This window comes from Hirundo rustica, chromosome 2 (genome assembly GCF_015227805.2).
Source record: "Hirundo rustica isolate bHirRus1 chromosome 2, bHirRus1.pri.v3, whole genome shotgun sequence".
NCBI lineage: Eukaryota > Metazoa > Chordata > Aves > Passeriformes > Hirundinidae > Hirundo > Hirundo rustica.
Window position 1 is genome coordinate 76,940,816 of NC_053451.1, and position 25,704 is coordinate 76,966,519.

General features: G+C 40.1%; 1 protein-coding gene across 1 annotated transcript in view; it reads left to right on the forward strand.

The window, feature by feature from the left end:
* The window catches only part of GPC6 (glypican 6), a 752,072-nt gene extending 728,349 nt beyond the window's left edge, over positions 1-23,723 (forward strand). Inside the window, exons 9-11 of the mRNA XM_040055264.1 lie at positions 12,189-12,325; positions 21,661-21,836; positions 22,272-23,723. Of these exons, the coding sequence (XP_039911198.1) occupies positions 12,189-12,325; positions 21,661-21,836; positions 22,272-22,474 (516 nt within the window). The 3' untranslated portion in view covers positions 22,475-23,723. The remainder of the gene's footprint in view (positions 1-12,188; positions 12,326-21,660; positions 21,837-22,271) is intronic.
* Positions 23,724-25,704: the final 1,981 nt, after the last annotated feature.

Below are 25,704 nucleotides of genomic sequence, written 5' to 3' on the forward strand. Positions count from 1 at the left end.
TTGCTTCATGTTCTTTATGTCATTGTACATAGCAATTAAATAAAGAAAAAATTGGTGCTGGGCTGTTTCTTTCTACAGGGAGTTTAAATTTTTCCAGCTACTCCTCTCTGAGCATTTGTTCATTTGAGAGCAATTCTACATTTGCTCCCTTTCCTCCACAAACACCAGATCCCCTCTAGGAACTGTTGTTCTTGTGTGCAAAGATGTAGAGCAGTGAATAGCAGTGGAACAGACTGTCTGAAACCCATTCTCATGTGTTTGTTTTCTTTTTCATCCCAACTGTTATCTTATTCATTAGAAAATATTTCTGTTCCTCTATTATTTTTTTTCCCTTTTCTTTCAAATTCCCTGTGTCTACTGTTATTTGCTTTGATGGACAGATGATAGCCTGAGACACATTTGATAAAATATGACTTTGGCCTGCATAAATTACTGTCAGGGAATTTTCAAGGAAGTACTGAAATAAATTTGCAGTGACTCAAAAATGTGTTATAAATTATAACATAATCCCCACCGCTGAATGATTTGATGCTTAAAACAATTAAGTGAGTTTTTACTTCAGATGAATCCTCATAATTTTTCCTTATAGCTTAACTTCTCAAACTGCTATGAGCCCCTTGGAGGAAAATATTTTAGAAGGGAAATTTTCCCTCTCCCTTGCCAAAAAACATATTTCCTTTCTGTCAAGCTTGTGTCTCTACTCTCACAGGTAGTTCAGAGATGGCAGGGTTTGGTCTTTCCTCACATACTTGTACCAATTCCTGTGGGGGGTAACTAGGATCCTTGTACATCATGCCACTACCTTCCTGATCCTTTTCTACTCCAAGTCACAAAATCCCAGCTTTTCAAATGACAATCTTGAAATACTCCAATTAAGAGGATAAGAAGGGAAAGAGTTTGTGAAGCTCAGGATCCTTATGGGATCTTGAAAATATTCTTCAGGCAGTGGCCTACATTTCATGCATTCAGTATCAATGGTAGCTTTGACTCAGTGAGAGTAATCTCTTCTGTCTGTTGAAGAGCTCCTGACTGGAAAATAACTAAAATAGACGGAAAATGTGAATGTTTCTAATATTATCTTTATCTCCTTTATGACACTACCCTTTGTGAGGCTCTATAGTCTTTTTTCCATTTTGAGTTTTTTCTACACTCTGAAAAACTCTGGAGATATTTTCATAGATAAGATTGCAAATTTTTTAGATTTTTCACTCCCAATCCTCTGAAACTGCTTTCCTTAAAATCTGCGGTCTTCGCTCTTATGGTAAAACAAATCAAATTTTCCAGTTTTTATGATTATTACTAAACTTCCTGTAGCATGGATTTCAAAGCTCCTAGATCTTGGAGGCAAATAAACTGCAGCACTCATTATTTTTGTAATGCCATTATTTTTATGAGAGACTCCTGACCGTGGGAACATAACCTGTGATCACCAAATGCCTGGTGTGGCTGAAAAGCATCGGGAGACAAAGGTGGGGCAAGCACTTTGAAAAAAAAAAAAAGCCAAACAAATAACCAGTGCACAGCTGCCTCCATCATGAGGGGGCTGGCACAGGTGCTGGGCTGCTTTTAAGCTCCTGTATGCGAGGAGCAAGCATCGATCTTCTGTCTGACCACTTGTTTCCATCAAGAGGGGTAAGTGGCAGGAGGCTGCCTACCAGCTACAGGCAGCTCTGCTGCTCTGTTGTGTCTGTTTGTTCTCAGAGACATCTGTGAAGAATAGGCGGGATCGCCCGGGCTTCGAGGGAAGGATGAGACAAGAATATTTTACTGTTCTTTGAGAGGTGACTCACTAGCTATCCATTGCAAATTGATTGCTTCGAGTCCTGTAGCTTTCCTTTTACCACCCACCCTGCCCTCACAGCCCACAGCAGAAGAGGCAGGACAGATGCATTCCCATTTTCCATTTGTATTTGGAAATACCCCAGTGATAGCATCCTTGTCCCGGCAGAACCACGCTGCTTGTCCTCCCCCTGCAGACTCTGTGATGCCGGGGCCTCTTGCATTAGCACAAAAGGGAAGAGGAGGGTGCAAGCACAGAAAGAGTGTCAGCACCTATGGAGAAAAAAAAGAAGTGTGTTGGGGGGGGAGGAAATCAAGTTTACATACAGAGCTTCTTGACTCAGGCCTCGTCCCTTGGCAGAATCCAGAAAGTGTTGTGTACCCCTCAGCAGCGTGGTGACATAGAGTTCCCAGGTGCCAGCAGCATGCTTGTGGTGGCAGGGAGATGGATGGCAAGCTACAAAGCATGCCCAAGAGCCACAACAAATACTTGAGCAGTAACACCAAGCCTAGTTGCATGCTGTGTTTACCTGCTTGATTTAAATATAGCTTGAATTGTGCTATATTATCACTACTGTTAGGTAGACGTGTTTGGAGAAGTGGGGAAATTTTTTACCCGATGCAATATTCAGGAAGGAAAAATAGAGTTTTCTTTGTAAGGAAGGTACTAGAGATGTAGGGGAATGCTTTGCTTATTCAGTGACTCTCTGATTTCAAGTAATTTGCTTGGTATATGATTATTTTTCATCTATATAAGGTATTCCTTTCTTCTCTTCATTTTTCTGTTTGGAATAAAAACTGTTTGGGAGAGAGAGCTCATTCAAATTCACACAGTATGCCTCAAGTGCTGGAAACTGTGCTCATTCTTATCCATCAGTGTTTGCTCTTTAAATTGTCCAGATTAGATTTCACAAATGGTTTTGCAGTGTATTGAATTTATGGCAAAGGTGAGCTGTGCACCTTGAATTCATACGGCTCACCAAGTCACAGGGCTCAGACTGAGGACTCCAGATACACATATCTGCTTCAAAGAGAACCAAAGAAGGGGCCCATTTCCTGATTCAGGATCAGATTGAGCACCAATTTTGAAATAATATCTAAATTCATGACTTTCCACCCAGCCATGGCAAAAAAACAGGGAATCGATTAGTCTCATTAGATTTGTGCTACTTTAGGATAAAAGCTTATGAGAATGCCCCATTACTTTGCAATATTTCAATCTGGACTTAATTTTGTCCCTCTTTTAGAGTTATTCTTGAACACCAGCAGTAGCTGGACCCACACCCAACCTGTATATCTCCTGTCTACATCTGCCTGTGTCCCTGGCAGCCCTGAGGAAGCTGTGTACAGTTGTTCTGTGAGGATCCAGTAATTGGGGCACTTAACCCTATCATGAAAGGACAAGAGAGTGCAACTCCACCTCACCTCCCCTGCTCAGCAGGAAGGCAATGAAAGCCATTAGTATATTGACATAGCAGATTGACACTACAAGGCTCTCTCTGACTTCGATTGTTTTCCTGATAAGCACTTTCCCTGCTGAGCCTACTCGTCCTGCCAGAAATATCTTTTTACATAACCATGTGTCTCTGAAAACATTAACCTTTTTCATTCTCAATATTTTGTGATTTTCACTTAGACTTTTAAAAATTTATATTTGCATGTGTTTTAACACCAATTTGTTGATAGCTTTCTCATCTCTGAAACAACTCTGAAAATGAAATTGTGGTATCTTCCTTGGAGAGTCCAGGGAGAAAATTTGGCGAAAAAAAAAAAATACCCACCCCACCCCCCCCACCCCCCAAAAAAATAAAACCTACAATGAGCATATGCAATGTCACAAAGTCTCTATGATGACTTTTAATATTTTCCTGACTCTGTATATTCACCACTTGTAATAATGCAGATTTGTGTGTATCTGGATTAAAACAATCCAGAAGGAAAATATCCAGGCCGTTGAAAGAAAGCTCCAGCTCCAGAAGAGAATGACTGGCAACCAGAAATGTCAGGGGAGGGAAATCTAGCAGTCATTCATTTTGGATGGAATAAATCATGATGTTAGAACAAGCAGGAGTTTGCATGGTATGGCTGTAAGTTTGGGGTGTTCCTATAGAACACTAATAATGGGAACATTATTAATCTAGATTATGATGTGGAGAAGAGCACTCTGCTCTTCTAAAGCCTTGCTCTCTGCAGTTACTCTCCCTTGGGCTGAGTCTGTGGGATCTGAGGATCCCCTGGGATAAGAAGACATGAAAATTTGGCTTTGAATCATTGAGAGTCCACTGAGAATTTCTTCAGTTTGGAAAGAAAAGGAGCTATGTCAAGAAGTAACCACTAGAAAAGTGAAGTTAAATGTAGGGCTACTTCAAGTATGAAGCACAATTACCCTTGCTCTGTTATGAAAGGGCATATCCCAGCTCCTGCTGCCCTTTGAAATCATACACTTCTCACGGCTCTTGGGAGGCTTCAGCTATTTTTCTGCTGTAACACATACAGGTCCTTTCAAACCCTTGAGTTTTAAGAGAAGAAACAGCCACTTCACTATGGGCACCAGATGAACACTTCCAGGACAAATGAAAGATTATGTAAGCTTGAAATACTCTATTAGTAATTGTTTACATTAGCTATTAACATTTTTGCTTGGAGAGATGAAGGACTGTTCAGAAAGAATCAGTGCTTAATGGCTTAGCCTTGCCACAGAAAAGCCTCTGGCATTTTATCTTTAAGATTCCAACATATTTCTGTTGCTACTTTTATACTTATCTGCAATAAAAAGCTGATTCCTCCTAGTGCTTTGGATTTGCTTGAATCAGATTTATAGACCAGCTTTTTTAGCGCTGCTCCTAGGTATTGCAGGGAAGGGGAAAGATGTTTCAGGTCCTACAGATTTCCATTTCAGGGTACTGATGTTTTCAGTACCTTCTACCTTCCAAAAGCAATGTTTTTATTTACTGGGGTTCAAAGTGTAGAGTTTAAATAGACACATTTATGGAAAGGAGGACGCATTTATGGAGAGAACATTTAGGCCAGGTTGCTCCACCATTGCACAAACTTCTGCCCTTCGTCTCTCCCCAGCCAAAATGAATGTTGAATGTGGGAGGAGTTTTGTGTCAGGTTCTACTTGTTTGTAAGTATCAAGTGTTTTTATTAAAAAAGAAAGGTGCATTCGATGATGTGAGACAACGTTGCGGTCTCTGCAGGGCTGTGGAGAATGCTGAAGGTAGGATCTCCAGGTAAGGGCTGACACAGAAAGGTAGCAATGCCAAAGGCACATGCCTGCTTTACTTGTACTCTTTTGGAGCACAAGGCTGTCAGCTCTGAGCAGTGGCTGTCTAGCCCCTACATGAGCAATGGCACCTGCCCCTGGAGCCAGCGAGCACGCGATGTGACACCAGCATTTCTGGGCCACAGACGGCAAGGAGCCTTCCGCGAGGTCATGTCAGCCCTCACGCAGACCCGCAAATTATTTTCCTGAAGAGCATGCAGCAGGCAACCTGGATTGTTTTAAAAATGCCTGTTTCAGGTCAAAGCTCAATGAAACATAATTCAACTAGGTTATCCAAGACAGCACCCTGGGCAGTCACATATAAATCACAAATTACAAGATTTGCCCAGATCGCTGCAGGTGTCTCAAATGGCACTAGAAACTGAAGTGAGTCAGTGTTGAGTTTCTGGGGATTGTGATGTGAATTTAGGTACATGTAGGAATATTAGAGTGGAAGCTGAATGCACCCTAACTCTCTGAACTTATGTATGTGTCATTCTGAGAATTCCGGGAAGGTTAATAGCCGTTCTTTACTGTTATTAAAGGCCTTAATTTTTTCTTGTCAAAGAGGTGATAGCTCTCAGAGACAATGACAGCAAAAAATCCTTTTTACTTTAAAACACTCTAATAAGAAAAGTCTTGCTGTGTAAAGTCACCTGGCTAATTTGTTTTATTTCACAAATTACCCAAGCACTTATTTGTGCTTTATAACTGGGATTCTGCATTAGTTCTTGATTAGAAGAGCTGTCATCTGCATTTCTGCAGATTCAGAAACACGAATCATGAACAGGCAGTTATTGGTAAAGCTCTGGACCATTTAAAGTCACAAAGCCGGCGGTAAAAAAAAAAAAAAGTGGAAAACCAAAAAGTAGTTGTTGAGCAAGAAGACCTGGGTGAAATTCTCAGAACTTCTCTGCCCTGAGAAAGTATCAATAACCATAAAATTTCACAGCCCCCTTTTTAGAACCGCAGCCTTAATGTTTTGTAGGGAAAATAAAGCTTTGGTTAACCTTGGCACTGGCAGACCTCATTAAAATAACAGCCTGTCACTTTCGAGTTTAAAATAACAGGGTTGTCAGTTTTATATTCAGCGGAACAATCTACGTTCTTATTCTCTGAGAAACACAGCGGGTGTGCTGAGGGGGGCTGGCAGCAGCATAAAGCCAGAGCAACACTGCCATCTCGAGGGGCCCCCAAACCCAGGGTGCTCCCCAGCAGCTGGGACAACACGATGCTCAAATCCTGCTGAGTCCGTGTGGCATACGCCTCACTTTTTAAACAGATGAAAATAATCCGCCGGCAAGTGCATGGTGGTTTGGCAACTGCTTGGCATTTAAATTTATTTTGTGAGAAAGTATGGAAATGTATAATGCATGGGGGAAAAAAATTACATATAGAGCAAATAAAGTTGTGCGTCTCTTGTATTATAATCGAAGCGAGTCATCATCACTGAGGTACCTAGCGTGCATTGAAATTTTGGACAACTAATGAGCCAGTCTAAACAAAAATGTGTGCCTAAGCTCCCTACATCTAATCAGTGGAGAAATGAAGGTGCCTTTAATAAAATCTCTAGGAGAGATCCTCTTTAGCTAGATAGCTGGATGAGATAGAGGGAGCCCAGTTCAGCTGCTTATACATAAATGCCTAGTGCCTCTGAGATATCTGTATGAAGATGAAAGAAGTAACAAAGGACACACAGGAGACACATCTTTCTTAGGGGACAGCCCCTAAAACCTAGTTAACCACTTTTCTTTAAGCCCATTTTACAAGGAAAACTGTGTGTCAATTAAAATACCCAGCTGTCCTATACTAAGCTGCTTGTGTCATGATTTTTGCCCTGACTGTGACACGATTCTTGCCCTGACTGTGACACAGATGTGCAGCAGACATATAAACATGAAAACTTAGTTAGAAACCGTATATAATATGTGCTTGCTAATCTAGTCCTTTTAAACAAATTGTTGGCTGTTAGTCTTAGAATGCTTTCAGATTAAATCCCTAATGGACATAAATCGATGTATGAAAGTCTGGCGCAGTTTTCTGCTGGTACGGCAGAACACAAATCAGACGGTGGTGAACTGTTTGTTCTTCCTACCTGACCATGCTCATGATGAAGGGCATGCCTCTCGCAATTCCACGTGCAGCTCAGGTGCTCAAGGACCATATCCACAAATCTATTATCCAGCTGCCCACCATTATACAAGGTCTATATTATTTTTAATAAAGACTGCAATTGTGCTGAGTGCGTGGGTGGGTGCCTTAGACACTTCTAGAGCAAAGCAAGCAGCAGGGAAAAGAAAAAATTGTCTGGTTTTTCACTGGAAAATAATGTAGAAAGACAAAGTGGCATTAGTTAAATGTTGCTTGTGAATGAAAGTGAAGAAAGACCGCGCTGACATGAACGTGGCTCATGATGGCTGCTTTCATGTCTGTTCTCTGAGAAAAAATGTCAGACCTCTTTCTACTCCCTGTCTGTAGCTGTTTTGTCACTGTGACACGCTGGCAGGATACACTTTACATACACGGCCTGAAGTCCCTGAAATTACAGCACCCCATCACAAGCAGCCACTTGAAACATCTGCCAAGTGTCTTTGCTGCTGCGCACAACCCAGATTACAACATCTAGTGTGGCACTCTGGTACCCCAGAGAAGCCACTTCCAGTGAACAACCAGAAACATTTGTACATTTTTCCAGGTCATAAAAACTTAATTCTCAATGGATTTTGCATCAAGACATCTCTGAGCATCCACAAGGAGAACATGTTGACAGAAAGACAAGCTGAATCTTCTGCTTTCACATCAAAAGGAAAATGTTTCCAAATTGCAGAACAAACAAGAAAAAAATACAATTCAAAAACATCAGGTAGAAGAAATAAAGGTTAACGGGAAACATTTCTTCTTAACATAAAGACTCCGTATCTTTTGATTTCATTTATTGCATTGAACCTATGTCAGGTTTGTGTGCATTTCACCATCTTTGAACGCAATTTTAGCATCTTCTGATAGTTCTTTATCTTTGAAAGTCAGAATTATATAGGTGGGGATGATAAATCTGCAAGGAATATGAGATAGTCTTGACAGGGGAGGATTTGGCAGAGCAGGGCAAAGAAAAAAAAAAAGGAATTTACTTTTTAAAAATTGTTTTAGGGACTCCACATTTAAAATTTGCTATTTATCCCCAATTGCTTCTGAGCGCACTTTATCACACTGTCAAAGAAGCATTCTTCCGTGGGAAATTAAGCCAAAGTGATTATATTGGCAATTGTCTGCCTGCTCCACAAGCAAGGGTCTTTCTGCAGTCTGAATTCTCATTGTATCCAAATCTCCTGAAACAAAGCAAGGAATTCTAGGGTCTGATTCTTACTAGAGTTTTGGGCTTGCTTTTAGCTTGCTTCTTGACTTTGGCATGCAAGGTGAGTAAGGACAGAAACGTGGGTCAGTTTTATTTACCTTATAACTGAGCCTGTGCTGGTAGGCCTGGAACTGAGCTCATGGATGCCCTTCCAAGTTCTGCTGAGGAATTGCATGACATATGTGACTGACTTGGCTGTGTAAGAAGTCAGTGGAAGAAACACAAAATAAGCTGTGTTTCTCAATGTAGGGTGTGTAACTATACCATTCCCATAAGTCTGGATATGAGTTTCTCTTTGCGAATTATGCAAATATTTAACTTTTCTCACTTACACAGTAATGTCTTTCTTCTGTTAGCAATTATAGATCAAGACAAGGCTATTTTAATATCCATTTTTTAATGTCCCAGATAGATTAGAAATTTAACTCTTTGCGTGGTTCTCATTGTATTTTTTTTCATATGAGGAAGTGCTGTAATCCAGAAAGGGTTTCATACCTTCACAGTAGCTGAAAAATGAGTATTTCAATACAATATCAAGGCTATGTCAGGAAGATAACTAGGGAAATCAGACTAGCTGCGGCCAAAGATATCCAGCCATCTTAATCCCTATAAATCTCTGCTAGAGCAAGTGGGAAAAAAATATGTAAAATATCAAAACTGCATATGTCTCATATTTAAATGTTTCCACAGAAGCGTAACCAAGCTTGAAAGTTAATCTTTAATTCAAAGAATAGGAAATACCAAGGAATCATTTACAAGGCCACAGGTCACTAGGGAATACAGTAGTCTGACTTCATAAATCACAAGTAGGCAATGTTAACTGAGTCCTTAGTGGGTTATGTCTCATTTTCAAGGGTGTGTACATCTGTTACATAGTATTTAAATGCTGATGGTGACCAAAACAATGTACAGAGGAACATGTGTAACCATGGGGACTAATAAGAGAATTTCTGTAGTCATGCTTGACAAGACCCCAGAACTGAAGCCTCTGGAACCCACAAGCAAAAGTTTAACATGTCATAGCAGGCATTACATCTCCTAATTCTATTCTGCATTTAAAGTTATATTAAAAGTACTCCAAAGTCATTGCCTGCCCAAACATTCATCTCACAGAAGTGGCAGCAGACTACTCCCTAAAAGAAGAGGTGAATCAATCAATGTTCTGAATTCCTTTAGCAAAGCCATCCTCAGACACCACACTGCACTTCCAGAAAGTTTCAGGATGAGGCTCAAGGACCAGTTAGACAGACGTTTAAACTCCAGTGCTAAAAGCTGGGGAATAACAGAGGTCTGGTCAGACAGCAGGAAAGGGCAAGACTTCAAAGACTGAGTCCACACAAGTTGTGTAAAACTCCATGGTGAAATAATGCAATATGGAGGTGTGAGGTGGGAGATAGCTGTGAGGGGAAATATCTGAAGGACATGAAAATATTTTAAAATGCACCTGAATCAAAGGCATCTTGAGAAGCTGTAAATGGTAAGCTTTCCCTAAGCTGTAGTCATTTTTACTATTGCTGCCTTTTGTGAGTCATGCACATGTCTGCATCCCCCCAGGCTCTGAAATGGGAATAACACCTCGGGAGGATGCCTCCAAGATTTGTTTAGTTGCTATTTACCAACGACCCTGCATAAAGTAAGACCATCTTACTTTATCAGGTGTACTTCCTTAACACAAATTTTTTAAAAATCTGTTGGGAAATGTAAGGATTTGTTATCTAATATAGAGAATGCAGACACCATTTAATATCTTCAGAAGAGACTGGGGAATGGGAGTCCTCATTTTGATTTTCAGGGAGTATGTGGAGAGCATGTGCAGCATGTGAACTGTGAGAATCTCTCTCCAAACTTTTTCTGGCTTCTATGAAAATGAAAAGCTTTGAGTCCAAATTACAGCCCTTAGAAGGGTTAGGGGGAAGATCACTTTCCAGTAGGTGTTGAATCACTTGTTGAAAACAGAAGTCTGCAAGTCCTAGAGCACCAGCTTTAGTTTGAATATGGGCAAAATCTGAATGTAACTCTAAGCATCTGAGTTTTGAATAGCTTTATATAACTTCCAGCAAGTAATGAAGTTATTGCTCTGAAAGCTACTCACTACCGATATCAATCAGATTACCTGTGTAAATAGTTATCCAGGCACAAACAATAGTAAGGAAATCTATCCCTTTGACTTTCATGTTCACCAAACATATTAATTAGGAATTTACACACCATGAAGAATGGGCAGTTTAACTGAGTTTCGTGTGCTGTCCCGGCAGAGACCTTGGTGTTTTTACCCTTAACATGGGCACAAAGGGAGGAAGAGGGATTGCTGTCTCCCACAAAACCCTGGTCCCACAGACCAAAGATAAAGACAGGCATCCTGAGACCATCTCCACTTCTGCCAAAGTCTTATTCACAACCTGCAAACTGGAATTTATTTTTTGGCTTGACAGGGCTCCCCTGTTGAGACTTTAAAGGCTTGCAAATGCCACTAGTATCTCATGTGAAAACAAAGCAGCTAGAGCTTGGCAAGGGGTGTGGAGGAGATTTATAAGATGTCTATCATGGCAAGAAACACTGTCAACAACCCATACAGAAAATACTGCCCTACTTATTTCTTGTGGATGAAAATTCAAGCAGTGCTTCTGAAATAACATCCTCAGCTGTTTCTATCTCCCGGCTTATAAAGTGACATTCCACATAGTTTAAGCATGGCCAAGTAGCATAGGCCATTTGCGAGGAGAGCTATCACATCTTGAGAAAAAAAGATAAAAGAGATAAATAGCTGAGTACGATATTGTACCTCAACAACGTAAAAGACACTCTCAAAACTGAATGGAGGAATGGAGAGCTTTTATTTCTTGGGGTTTTTTTTAAAGAACAAAGCTTAGCGATTTCTTTTAAAAGCTATTCAACAAGCTCTCCTAAATCCTATTACAATTTAATGTGAAATGCATCTGTTTCCATAAGAACAACAGTGGCAGCATTCATCCTTTGTAGTCTGTCCTTTGTTGTTTTTCTATCTATTCTTGTAGATTTCTCCACCCTAGTATACCATACAAAAAACAAGAACAGATAAAATTTTAGTCAGAGCATTTATTTATTAAGATGATGCTGGAATTTCAGTTTGTTCCTGCTTGCCACCTGAATCATGCCAAATTAAATTATTGTTCAAGGAATTTATGAGGTGAAGAAAGTGTTTCGACACTGTCCCAACATTTCTTGCCTGCAGATTCTGTATTCAGTGCCAGATATTTATCTACATATAATAGCAAAGATGAATATAGTCTCTGCATGATTTCTCACTGTAACTGAGATCCAAATGTACTGCAGTGTATTCAGCCTGTGTATCTTAAATCAGTTCAACATCAGCTCAGCACTGCACTATTTTTTTTAAAACCTGCACATGTAGCTGTCTACATAATGTTTTTCTAAGACATGACCAAGCTGGCAGGTTTATCTGATGTACACTGTTTAACTGAATTCACATTCAGTAGACTGTGAGGCATATTAATTCTTAAAAAGACGTATATTTAGAAAACCTTGGACAAATTGAGACTAGGAAGTGCAAGATGCAACATGCTTTTATTAATGTCTTGCCCGTGGAAAAAGGTGACATTGATTGTTTGTATGTTCTGAACTCAAATGCTGGGTGTCTTATTTTTAAACACAGGAAATTAAGTTTTTAGCACCTTTAGTTTTTTTAACCTTCACCATCATCACCATTACAAATTTAAACAATATTGTTTAACATTATAATTAGCATGGCTGATGTTTTTTAATCTGTTTTCCCTCTCCTTGTCTCTTAATCAGGTAACAGATATTAAAGAAAAGCTAAAGCTCTCTAAAAAGTTCTGGTCAACATTGCCCTACACAATCTGCAAGGATGAGCGAGTGACAGCTGGTCCGTCAGTCGAGGAGGACTGCTGGAATGGCCACACCAAGGCGAGGTGAGGTGGACCCCTCTCCACCCCATCCAGTCCAAAACCCCATCTGGCCTGAAGCAATCATGAAACTGAGGGTATTTTACAAAACTCTTTATGAGGGTGAAGCAGAAATTGGGAGAATAAGTCATTGTCCACATGCAGCTTGTAGCCAAGATTACTTATTGTCAAAGTGCCATTTAAAGCCAGAGTGTGAGTCAGGGTAAATGTGGTCAGAGTGTCAGCATGTGAAGGCAGAAAATGTGTGTTGGTTCGGCTCCAGAAGGATAATTTATAGTGAGATTTCAAAGAGCTCTTTGGATCCATTTAGCATCCCTGTGTTGGGACTGACAGCTTGGGAAACAATTGCACTCTCGGGATATCATACTGGGATGCAACAGAAATCAGAATTTCAACTCTACTTGCTATTGGCTGGCAAAGCTTAGGGCTATTTACTTGGTAGGGGGGAGCAAAAAATGAAAAATAACCACCAGAGAATAAATATAGCATTCCTACTTATCTTGTGTAGAAGTTTTGACCTTCTGTTACTTCTTCAGAGATAACTGTGGTCATCTGCTCTTACTTGTGACAAGTTTTCTGTGAGTTTTAATTTTGAAGTTTACTTGGCCCAGGCTGTGGCGGAGCAGGAGCTAGCAGATGAGCAGGTGTCTCCAAAAGTCCCAGTGTGGATTCACCAGCTGACAGAGGAGAAGATCTGATTATCCCTGCTGGGAGGGAGAGGAACTGGCTCAGGGACCATGCCAGGATCTTGGTTTCAGCTGTACAGCGGTATCTTGCGCTTTTGGATATACATGGGAGTGGAAAGGTTTGAGCATCTGCTGACAGCTGAATCTCGAGAGAAATGACAATTCCTGGCACTCAGGAACTGGAATCTATATTTTCCTTTTACCTGGAGATACATATGAAGACAGAATATAAAAACGAGCCAAAAAGAAAAAACAACCAACCAATCAAACAGACAAACAACAGAAAAAAATAAGTGAGACAAGCATGTAAGAGATAAAAGCAATGAAAATAAGACAACATAGGAAAAAAACTTAGAAATGTGCTCAGTGTCATTTTGCATGGATGTATGGAGGGACAGATGATTGAATAGATTGCACCCACCCCATCATCTCATAATATGATCATTTTGATAAGGAGCACAGTTTACAGGTGGGTGTTTCACACCAGATGCACACCATTTTTTTCCTAGCTTTACTACATACCCTTCAAAGGAATTCATTTTACAGACAAGAGGAGGGGGCTGTTTGGGATACTGCTAGCCCCTTGAATCCACTTTTGGATGCATGTGAACAAATCTGTCCAAAAGCATGAGCCACTGCTTAGTTGCTAAATCCCAGGTCCAGAGAAAGCTCTGGGAATTCAGAAAAATACTAGGAGGAGCGTCTGGCTGTTACAGGATTTATCATAAAGGAACAGTGTGAAGAGAGAAATAAAAATGTGTGGTTTCTCTTTCTCTATTTTATCCTTTCTTGTTATTGAGCTTTGAAAGACGTGAGCCCAGGCCAGTGCACTGCCAGTAGTTAAGCAGAGTGTCAAGGCATCCCAGCTAAATGCTATGAGCCACATCAGGATACATGCATCAGTAAGAGATATATGCTACTCTTTCTACAAAAGAGCAGTCAAATCCCTAATATCTATATATTCCTCCTGGTTTCCATGGCCAACACTAGTGTGTGTACCACATCTGGCAAATACTTGGCATCTCTCTTCTGCTCCTGCGCCGAAGGGTTTGGCACAGCTTCCACATTTGTTGGGAGTTAAGGAGGTATATTTTATGCATAGTTTTTCACCGTTCTTTTGCAGAATTTATCTTATGAGAAATCTGGGGGTTTTCCTGATAACTCTTGAGATTAATGTTCTGGAGAGAGAAGAGCAGTCCTCTGTTAATAATCTCCTTGGTAATTGAACACAGACATTTCACTGCATGTAGAGTAACAGCTTCAAAATATCACCTGAAGATATGATTTCAGCAGGTCCAAGCCACTGCTCCTCCGCCCACTTTCTGTTTAACACCAGTTCACAAAGGAAATGTATCATCATAGTCTTAATAACAGAATTCAATAAATGTTTCAGGTGCAGGCAATAGTAATAAATCAGAGAAACACCACAGAATTCCATGGCTGTATATGAAATAGTATTAAAAACAATGTTGAAAATAACTAGCTCTAAATGCAACCTCTTGGCTGCTGGACAAAGACTTTCACTGCAGCATTAAAAAAAAAAAAAAAGGTTTCCTTGATCAGATTGCTTAGTATCTGATATCAAATACTAGCTCATAAGAGTGAGCATAGCAAAATCTGGCCAGTGTTGATATATATATCTATACCTCTGTGTTCACTGTGTCAGCTGTCATAAGCACCCCTGTGCTATATGAGGAGCTGCATGTTGAATTCTAGAGAATATGAAAAAGCCTGTGATTGGAAAAAAGGAAAATGTAGCCACCTCCTGTTTTCCTAGGTATTAATACTGTAAGTAAGAAGACAACATGGTGTTGGCTACCATTGGGAAAGGAAAATGTTGGTGGGGTTTTTATCACATCCTGTTTTGAAATAAAGAATTAGAAACTTTGAATTGCCAGATAGATATTACGCCTTCTGTTTCACTTTACACATCACCTTTTGACGCTGCTTTTACAGGGGGAAAGAGTTACAAACTTGAGATCACGGAGAATGAGAGCTTGGCTTCCTCCTGAGAGGCATTACACCAAGGTCATTTGTGGTTATTACACTCCCTAAATATCACTTTGCTGCCATTATTAATTTACAGTGACACCAGGTCACCAGCTGAAGGTCACCAATTCACAAGTAATCATGGGGTAACAGAGTCATCCATTTGGCGTTCTGGAAGGGTGCACTTGGCTTGTTGCTGATCCTGTACGGAGTACGGTTTTAATCAGGTCACATCACGTAGAAACCAAGTGCTGTGGAAATGAGAAAATATTTATTTGATAGATGAATGGGGTTTTTTGAAAAATCCATACGAAGGATAATAATAATAGCTACTTCATACAAAGTGCCTTTTCAAGAGATGCCCAGCAGGATTTCTCCATCATATTTGTATTCACAAAAGAACCTGGGCTTAATTTTATGTTTAAAGAATTAACATCTTCTGCCAGATGTGCAGAGACAGATTTCTGAAAGCTGTTTGGGATCTAAAAAATTACATTAAGATCAAACTCTGAAAATTTACATCCCTCCCTACATGCAATTAAATTCTTAATAAGAGCCAATGGCGTCTACACTAATAGGTATTCATCAGAAATTAAGAGATTTTTCCAAGAATTGTTGGAAAATCAGGCTTTAGGACTTAAGCCAAGTCTGAGATCTTAGTCTTTGAATATATGACATTTGCTGAAGTAAGAACAGCAACCAAATCTGGAACCCTCTGATGTTCAGCGGAATAATCTTGAATTGCTCCAACCAGGTCAGCCAGCCAAAAGCATTCCAGCTAAAGCATCTGAGAGATTGTGCTTATGCACTATCGTCCTGGTGCTCATTACCACCAGGGCTATAGATTTTATTAATATGTCTTAGCTCTGAAAAGCTGTAATCCATGATATAGGTGAGACCTGCATTCTGTTCCACAAGGAACCCATCACTCCTCCAAACAGAAGAAGAAATAGAATGATATATGAGACCAAAAAAAAAAAAAAACCCCACATAGAGAAAGGTAAGGAATTAAAGCAAAAATGAACACTATAATTTTCAATATCTAGCTCAAAACTACAAGGTATGTCACCAAAGCAAACACAGGATAGATTCTCAGCTGTACTGACAAACTCTTCTTCTCCTGCCACACATATGGGTGTGTCTACTTCTGTGGCAGAGAGCTTTTAATTTCTGGTGAAATTCAGGTGGGAAGAAAGACTCACCAGATCAGTGTTTGCCCTGAGAAAGTTGCTCACTCTTGTCCAGCAAACCTTGTAGTGACAATGAGTTGAGTGTCCTTTAGCTGGAGGTAGGCACAGATAACTGCTTAGCACCACTAGTGAATGCAGGAATAAACCACTTCTGCCTATTCTTAATTGATGAAAACTGCCTATTCTTAATTGATGGCTCTAGCTTATTTTTGTATCTTCCAACAAACTCGTGGTGAGGCATTTTCTCCCTCTCCTTGTGTCTCCTCAAGCTTTTCTCCAAGATGGAGGGAAAAAACAAAATTGAAAATCCTATGGGATTACCTCCTGAGCAAACAGAATCAGATGAGGTGAACTAGTTAGCCAAACAAGCCAATTTTCCACTGCACTTATCTTTCTAAACCTGATGTGACAGTCTAAACCCAGCCCAGCCTGAGTAAGCCTGTGCTGTGTTTTGCACTCTATTGCCTACAATTCTCTGCGCCTGGAATAACTCCAGTACTGCCTAGGTGGCATGCCCCAGTTGTACTGTAAGCAGCTGCTGTGGCAGCAAAGTGTGGAGAATGTTGTCCTTTAAGACAGATTCTTTTTAATAAACAGAAAATTCCTCCTTTTGTTTTGGGGTTTGTTTTTTTGTTTTTTAATGTGGGGGGGATGTCAACTCTACAGGCTTTATATATATGACCTGAAAGATTCATAAATCATTTTTAGACTTGAAAAGGAAGCAGACACTGTAGAACACTAATGGGTTATTAAAAAAAAAATTAAAAAAAAAAAAAGAGGGGGAAAAGAGAAGTGGTTTTAAATAGGCTTTGTGGTACTTGGCTATTATGTGCCAAAAGACATCTTTGCTGTGTCTGCTGAGAAAATCAAGAACTGTGGAAAGGCTAGGAGGAACAGAAAATATTAATATTTTAAAAAAAACAGCATAAATTACACTAAAATCCTGACATAGCTGAACAAGGAGCAAACACCAGAAACAAACAGTATTGTTCGGCTTCTCTATACTCAGAGGGCTAAGAAAGCTTGCTTCTCTTTTTCTTTTTTTTTTTCTTTGCTAGGAGGATGCAAAGAACAGACACTGATTCAGGTTATTCTCTTCATTTATTATGGGCATACAGTTCTTGTAATGACCAGGCCTACAAATAGATCATTAAGGGGAGCAGAAGCAGCAGCAAAACTTAAAATTCACAAGGGTGTCTCAACTTATGAAACTGCAGCAAAAGCAGCTGTGTTCAACAGTTTTGCCCAGCCAGCAAATCATGGTCCCAAGACATGGCTTCCTATTCGGTGTGACTTAACCCTACCCCACACACATCAAAATGCTTTTGTCAGGACATGTGTCAGGCTGCCTCTCCGAGGCTGTCACTCACAAAACACCATGGGCTACGTGTTCCCATATCTGCATCAGTCCTTTAAAGGAAGGAAAATACTTCATTGAATACAGACTTTTCTGATTTCTTCCCCTCCCAAAGAAGCGCGTGAACTAGTTCAAAAATGAGGGCAGAATCCAGCTACATATTCCAACATGTAAATTCAGGTACTTAAATACAGGGTGAGACAATAAGGAGTGTGTTGCCCATGCAGTTGTAGTATCACTGGAGACACTCTAGGCCACCTGGGATGAGTGTGACACAGGACACTGCCTCCCCTCTGGACCAGAGCCTGGGCTAAAACTGCTTGAGCATTTTTAAAAGCACCAATATTAAGGTACCTGAAAAGAGCCACAATATCCAGCCAGTGTACTCAAAGAGGCGGTTTTCCACTGCCTGAACAGACTTACCTACTGCTATGTAAGATGGTCTAAGTAGTCAAGACACCTTCATGGAACTGGGAAATTAGACCCTTGAATATCTATGGGATATTCAAACCCTACTGGAGTGGCAGCATGACTCCAAACATCCTACAACCCTGTGGCTAAAGTGGCATTCAAGACTCAATTCAGCTGCCTAAAGAAAGACATATACTGTAACTTTAGATGCCCCAGATGTCCTGGACCTCCCTCTCAAGCCAGCAGATATGATCCAGAAAGCCTCACCTTTCAGAGCTCACCTTTCAGAGCTAGTGACAAGAAGGGGAGGAATACCTATGAGCATTCAAATGGCACCAGCTGTCTATGTTTATGCAAGGAAATCTCAGCAGATGAAACATAATGAACTAGTCATTTGGCCAAAGGCACATGGGACTCTGACAGCTGTGCCTGCTCCACTGATGAATAAACTCCTGACTAGCTGTGACTGGATTTGGTGGTGGCTAGGTCTGGTGAGAGTGGGACTCAGCTTATGTGCAGACACTTGCATTTGAACATACAAGATTTGGTATGTGTGTAAACATAAAGATTAATTTTCAGCCTTTCTAATTATTTTACTATTATGTCCTAAATGCCAAGGTAATTTAAGTATCCAACTAACTGTCAGGCAGTGTTAAGGCCATGGATTTCTTGTGACCTACATCAAGTAGGTGTCCCTTAAACACCTAAGTGAGGTACACTTCCCAGGAACGCTTTGGGATCACCAGATCCTGGCAGATAAAGCAGGGTGTGTGACAGTCTGGGAAAATCACTGAACAGGCTGCCCCACTTCAAGTTAGATGGTCCTGAGAAGGACATCAGATGCACACTAGTCACAGAGAAAAATAAGAACCTTCATGAAATGCACACACCAGAGCACTCTACTGTCACTGAGACACGCAAAGCAATCACACGTAGACGAGAAATTTCGCAGGGCAGAGAGGTTCCTCCGTGTCAGCTCAAGGCTGAGTCAGGGCGGAGAGAGACCTCCTTGTTTATTTCTTACTTCTTATACATTTGTGGGTCTGGCTAAAGATTGGCTTCTGGGGTTAAACACCCCTCAGCCTCAGTGGCTAGACCAACTGTCAGTTACAATTGTTTTCAGGTTAGAAATATGCAAAAAAAGGACAGAGAATGAAAAACAAAGGATTTGTTTGTTACATATGTGGGGAAAAGGTAGAAACTGCTCATAATATTGTACAGTAATTAAAAGATCTGACTCCATTTTATGAAAATTCAAAAGGCTATAAAAAACTCAGAAAAACTAGAGTAACACTCTATAATTGCTTTAAGTCATATATTCTTCTTTTATTATTGATGGTAAGACAAAATGAAATCAAACAGAAATCAGTCAAAGAAAGTCTGTGAGCTGCCTTTCAGAGCTGTCCTTAGCTTCATATGGATAGCTTGCAATAAAGAGCTGCTAACCCTTCATAAACAAGGAAAGCAAGCCACATAAATATTTAGCAATTTCAGATCACTTGTAGCTACTAACAGCTATGGCCATTGTCATGGACAGGATATGGAGCAAGACAGTCATCCTCTCTGAGCCAGTAGTTAAATTCTTACATTCTTGCTTTTTTAATCAACTGCACCTTGAAACCACTGATTTACTACTAGGCTGAGTAATTTATCTACAGCAGCCCTTTCATTTGTAGAGACGTGTGACAGATGGAGATGCTGTTCCTTTGCAGTCCAGAGCATCCCTGCCTGCCAAGGTCTCCATCCTACTGCCTCTAGGCAGCTCTGCAGAATTATTTCCTATTCTGTCTTTAGTGATTCATAACACCATGGTCTGCAGTCTTCCATACTGGGGGAGGTAGCCCTGTGTTCTCACCATAGTAAATCTGACCACAGGAGTCTGGATGGGATCCCCACAGCAATGTTATTTCTCATCATGGTACTAGTGAAACAACAGGACATCAGCTTGAGGGTGGGTATTTTGGCAATCATGTTTGGTTCTTAGATGTTCACAAACCCCCAGAATTATTCTCATGTAAGCCTTCAAAGGCCACTGCTGGCAAATGAGTCTCATCTTGCAAGGCCAGGTCCCATTATGCTAAGACTTAAGCCCTTCCTTGGTGCAGCAAAGCATCTGTTGTCTTGTAAACCTCCAGAAGCGATGCAGAGCCTATTTTCCCTTCACCATGACTTCAACAGAGAAAGTCCTTTTATCTCTCTTATTTTCACATTTATTTTTCAGAGGTGTTTATTTTTCCAGACCAATATGAACAATATTGACATTGTTCATATTGGTCTGGAAGAATAAATATCCAATGCCAAACTTCAGTGCTGGTAGAGAATTGGGCCTGCACAAGTGGGAGTGACGTGAAATACTCCCAAGCTATATTTGGTACCAGGCATTGTGAAATTTTGTCATTAGTAGGCTAGACTGTGCTATCATTACTTATTGTCTGAGCACATACCCACACAAGGAGTCCCACAAACACAGCAGGACAGCCTGGTACACAAACTAATTACAAAATAGATCATATCCTTATAAAGAATGCAAACAAAGGGTAGATGTGCCCCAAATCCCTTGCAGCCTAAATATGAGACAAAGATAGTAAGTAATGACAGACTAGAGAGAAGAGGGAAGCTGTGGTACACTATTTTCTCATAGTAACACGCCAGCACAGAGAAATAATATAAACCCTTTTTCAGCCTGGCAGCTGTAAAATGCACAGATAATTTTTAACAGAAATTTGAAGCAGGAACAAATGTAGCTTTGCAAATGCCTACAAGGAGATCTTCCTAAGGACAAAGAGCAGCAGGGGACAAAGAGCTCATCTTTAACAAAGGGTAATGGAGATTTTTACTGTAGGATGATTGGAGGCATGGGCTGCTTTTTGTAGGGGAAAGATGTGCAAAAGCACACTTGCTGCCTGTGAGCAGCCTAAGACTGCATTATTCAAGGTCAGAGAGAGGAATGCTGCAGTAATCAAGGAATTATAAGGTAAGAGCCTGAATAAAAGATACAGATTTGTGGATGGATAGGAAATGCTATCCCTTAAATGTTAGGCACAAAATACACAAGACATGAAAGCATAGCCTGGTTTAAAGGAATAATGACCGAATCAAAGAGAATTCTGGAGTTTGGTAAAATTATAATGCTCTTTATGGGCCTGGATGTCATGTAGGCTGAAGATGTTGTTCATAGTGGTCTAAAAAAGAGATGAAAGGAAAAATTGGAGAAGGAAATTAAGTGCTCTTTTAAACTTGGAACGCCATAACCCCTCAAGATAGGCTTCTAAACTGTCTCAGAACAACAAATATGCTATATACAACAAAGGACTTCATATTTTTTAAGCAGAAAGAAATAAAAACAGCAGAGTGCACTGTTAGATGCCTAATTTAGTGTGCAGCCATTCATGTCAGCAGAGGATATGAATATGTGGTGACTTACTGCTGGCTTGTGAACCTTTTCCACAGTTCACACAGTCATTGCTCTTGCTCAGGAGTATATGGAGAGTTAGAAGGTATAAAAACTTAAATCCTTTCTGTTCCCCATGCAGCTGTGCTACTAAAGACATCTTTTGGGATCAGCAAATTTAAAACTATATTTTTAAAACAGTTTTAATGGATCTGTTTAAGAACTGCACATTGAATTTCTTAGCACATCATTTACTGCACAGCGTTTTATTTCTGGAATTACTGTATCTCAAACTAGTCTTTCATTCTGCTGTATAGATACTTGCCTGAGATTATGAACGATGGCTTGACCAACCAGATCAACAATCCAGAAGTAGACGTGGACATCACAAGGCCAGACACCTTCATTCGACAGCAAATCATGGCCTTACGTGTCATGACTAACAAACTGAAGAACGCGTACAATGGGAATGATGTCAACTTCCAGGATACAAGTAAGAAACCATTAACTGTCATTACATAACCGTAATTTTGGAACACATTTATTAATTGGCTCTGTTGCAATGACTTTCTGTGGTCTTTGTGCTCTGAGCTGCTGACAACATAAAAAGTCTTTTTCTATTCCATGAAATTCCAGTTATAGAATTGTTTCTTTTGCTTCTTTTCCTTATCTTCATGTTTAATGCATCCAGACACTGAAGGCTTTCCATAATGCCAGCAGTCTGATCCTTTTTCAGAAGAGCATTTAATCACCTAATTAAGTCACAGTGGGTTTCATTTGGAAGCTTTACTGAATGAAATTTAGCACCACCAACACTTCCTCATTCCCAATGTGTTCATCCCCAGTGGCGTGTCAAGTGGAAGGGAGAAAAGTGGTGAAAGCTGTAACCTATAGCACTCACGCTCTTTCCCTCACTCCTTTGTGCCAGGTGATGAAACCAGCGGCTCAGGCAGTGGAAGTGGCTGCACAGATGACATCTGTCCCACCGAGTTTGATTTCATCACCACCGAAGCACCGCCTGTCGACTCGGACAGGAGGGAGGTGGAGGCTTCAGCCACACACCCTGGCTGGTCACTGCAGACATTGCTCATCATCTTCCTCAGTCTCGTACTGCAGAGACAGTGGAGATAATCCTGGATCTCATCAGAGAAACTATGTTTTAGCTACAGAAACAGCCAATTTTCTTCTTTTCTTATACTCTTGGACAATGGACCACGCCACAAACACTTGCCGTTTTCTACAAGACAGCAGTATTGCAACCTGCTTCCCATTTTAGTTTTTCCAAAGAGTACCAGGTGCCAGACTGAACTGCTTCCTGCTTTTTTCAGATATCTCTGAAGACAATATCCACTCTTGAGAGAACTCTTTCTCAATCCTTTATTACAGGAAACTTCCTGAGCTTCATTTCCTTTTATGCTGCAAAAGGGAAAAAGGATCTTACAGTATGTGTTTTTCCCCAGTGAGAAAAAAGACGGGGGAAGAAACCAAGAAAGTTTTCTTTCTGAATCAAGCCTGACTCAAGGCCACTGCATTTCAACAGAATATCAACAAAACAAAACAAAACAAAACAGAACAACACAACAAGAAAGGAACAAAAAAATGCAACCATTCTTCACTGACAGCCAGGTTTCCTTTAGGAAATTTTATTGGATGATTCAGGTCATCAGAATGATCACTGTTAAAGGGAGGAAGGCTGAATTTTTTCCTCAACACTAAAAAAGTATGTCTCAGAAATGAATGTCTTGCACTCCATCTGCCAACCACATCAGATTGGTATGAAGGTAGAGAAGCTGAAAAATAAATTTATCTTTTAGTATGGTAGTAACTCCACTAGCTTCAGAACGTCATGTTACAGTCACTTAGGATTTGAATCTTAATGCCCAGTAAAAATATGAGTAGTAGCATGATTTCACCTAGTTTCTTTTAGGATTTATCCATGTTATAGAATTGCCACAGTTTTCCACTTAGCTCACCACTGTGAGCTCACCAGCCATGATAGTAATGTTAAACGCTCTTGACCCCTCCAGGGTTCAGACAGAAAATAATCTCTTGTGATGTAATCTTTTTTCTTTTGTTGCTGTTCTGACATTGATTGGAACTTTTTGTTCTATGTCCATTACCCTACCAAGACAGCAGTTCTCTAATAGACTAACAGCAACCGGATCAATAGTGCGTTTCACACCTAACTACATCTTTCATATCAGTTAATTTCAGTGTCGCAAGGATTTCTTCTACAAAATTTCAGATCAAACAGATATATAGTATTGACATGGAGATTTCTTTCACTTTTTTAGTCTTAGTATGATCATCTATTTTTATATATATAAATATATATAAATCACAGATTTTAACTTCTTAATTACAAGCTCAGGGTTGACACTTCTTTATGAGAAAAAAAAATGTTTGGTCAACCAACTCTTCTCTTTTTTTTGCTGCTCTGAAAAGTAACCCTTTGATGACTGATGAGCATGAAAATCAAAGAAGAGAATTTTTTACATATCCAGTTGTCCATTTCCTAACAAGTTTGCAGGTTGGTGGAGAAAACCTCTCTCATATGTGTGTGGTGGAGAGAGGGGCATGTGAGTTTGTGTGATAGGCCTAGAGGATATGTATGTTAATTGTGATGGTAATTGTACTTCAGATTCTTCAAGGATACTTTGCTTTAATAATCATTATCTAAATGGTTATGGTCTGGGATAGAGTTTCCTTAATTTGCATCTGGTCATAAAACCCAAGATGGAAGCTCTTTAAACCCTGAACAAATATGTGTCAGCAATTAGACATCAAAATCTTCCTTCTTCTATCAACCACAGATAAAGGATTTTTGGGGCAATTCTGTGTGGTGTTGAAATGATTTGCCAGAAATTTATTTCCTGATTCTTATACTGACTCTGGAAATGGTATACGCAAATTGTGGTAACACTGTAAAGCCAGCCCACCACATTCCAATTTAACAGCAGAGCAGGTAGATCATATCCATTGCAATTGCTTTTCCTTGTCAAATTATAATTAGCTATCGATTTAGGCATGGAATTAAAATAGAAAACACACAGCACGTTAGAATAAAGTATACTAATGCACTTTTACCAAAAAGTATTTACAATCTATTTATATAGTATGTCTAATAGCAAAAAGCATAAGTTTTGAGCCACTTGTATTCAATTCCTTTTCTTCCCCATTTGCTTACTTTGAAATATAATGATAGATAGCATCATGGAATCATAGAATCACGGAATGGTCTGGGTTGGAAGGGACCTTAAAATCATCTAGTTCCATCCCCATTGCCATGGGCAAGGATGCCATTTGCTAGATAAAGTTGCTCAGGGCTCCATCCAGCCTGGCCCTGACAGGTGGTCTGTTCTTCTACGCCCAGATTAGTATGTCACTGTCTAAGTGTAGAGATCACACAGGTCTTACACAGCCATAACCATGCTTCCTCCTTCTCCAAAAGCTCCCCCTGGAGCAGGTCTTCTGATTGAGCATTTACTGTACCCAGGGAGTTTAAGCCAATTCTCATAGGCTTTTTCTTTTGCCCTGGTACAGGAGGTATCAAGCAGAAGGTCTTTGCTTTTAAATTTTTTTTGAACTTGCATATGCAGCTTTCTATAAGGAGAAGCCTTTAAAAATCTCCCCTGGATCCATCTCTTTCTACCCATATCCACATCCTCTCTACATCCTCAGCAAATTTGTTTCAGGAGAGGTGTGATTTTGATTTCTCTGGTTGTGTGTTTATTTGACGGTAACTGATTCTATTTCCATCTGATTATTCTGGATCTGAAAGCTTATTGACAGGCAAAAGTGTCCCAGTCCCCTGATGCAAGTCCTCTGTTTTACTTGCTCCACACTGCTAGTGAAGGAGCTGACAGACACATCGGGTTTTCGCGTTAGCCTCGGCCCACATGTAGCTGATCTGATGATTGTTTTCAGCTGGTGCAGCCAAGGTGTGTGTCCAGGCTGCTCTCATCTCTTTGCAGACCTCCATGGACTTTCAGATAAGGAATAAGAGGGATCCCTAAGAACTAGGGGTTCACTGAAGGCGCTTGTCACTGGAGGAGCTTGCCCTGTTCTTCTTGAACTGGATCTTATAAACTGCCACTCAAACACATTAAGCACACCAGCTTAATCTTTGCTAAAATGTGATTCTTGAGGGAGTTCTGCCAGAAATTTATGTCTTCCACATTATTATTTCTCCTCTTATTTTACTACTATGCATGGTGATATTTTGTGAGGAGACAGAGATGCCTTTGCATGAAGTACTGTGTATACATTTCTTTAATAGTCCCTAAAGGTTGAATGCACTCTTCATACATTGCATTTTTCTGAGATTAAGAGGGCTATTATATCTACAAAGAAAATGAAAT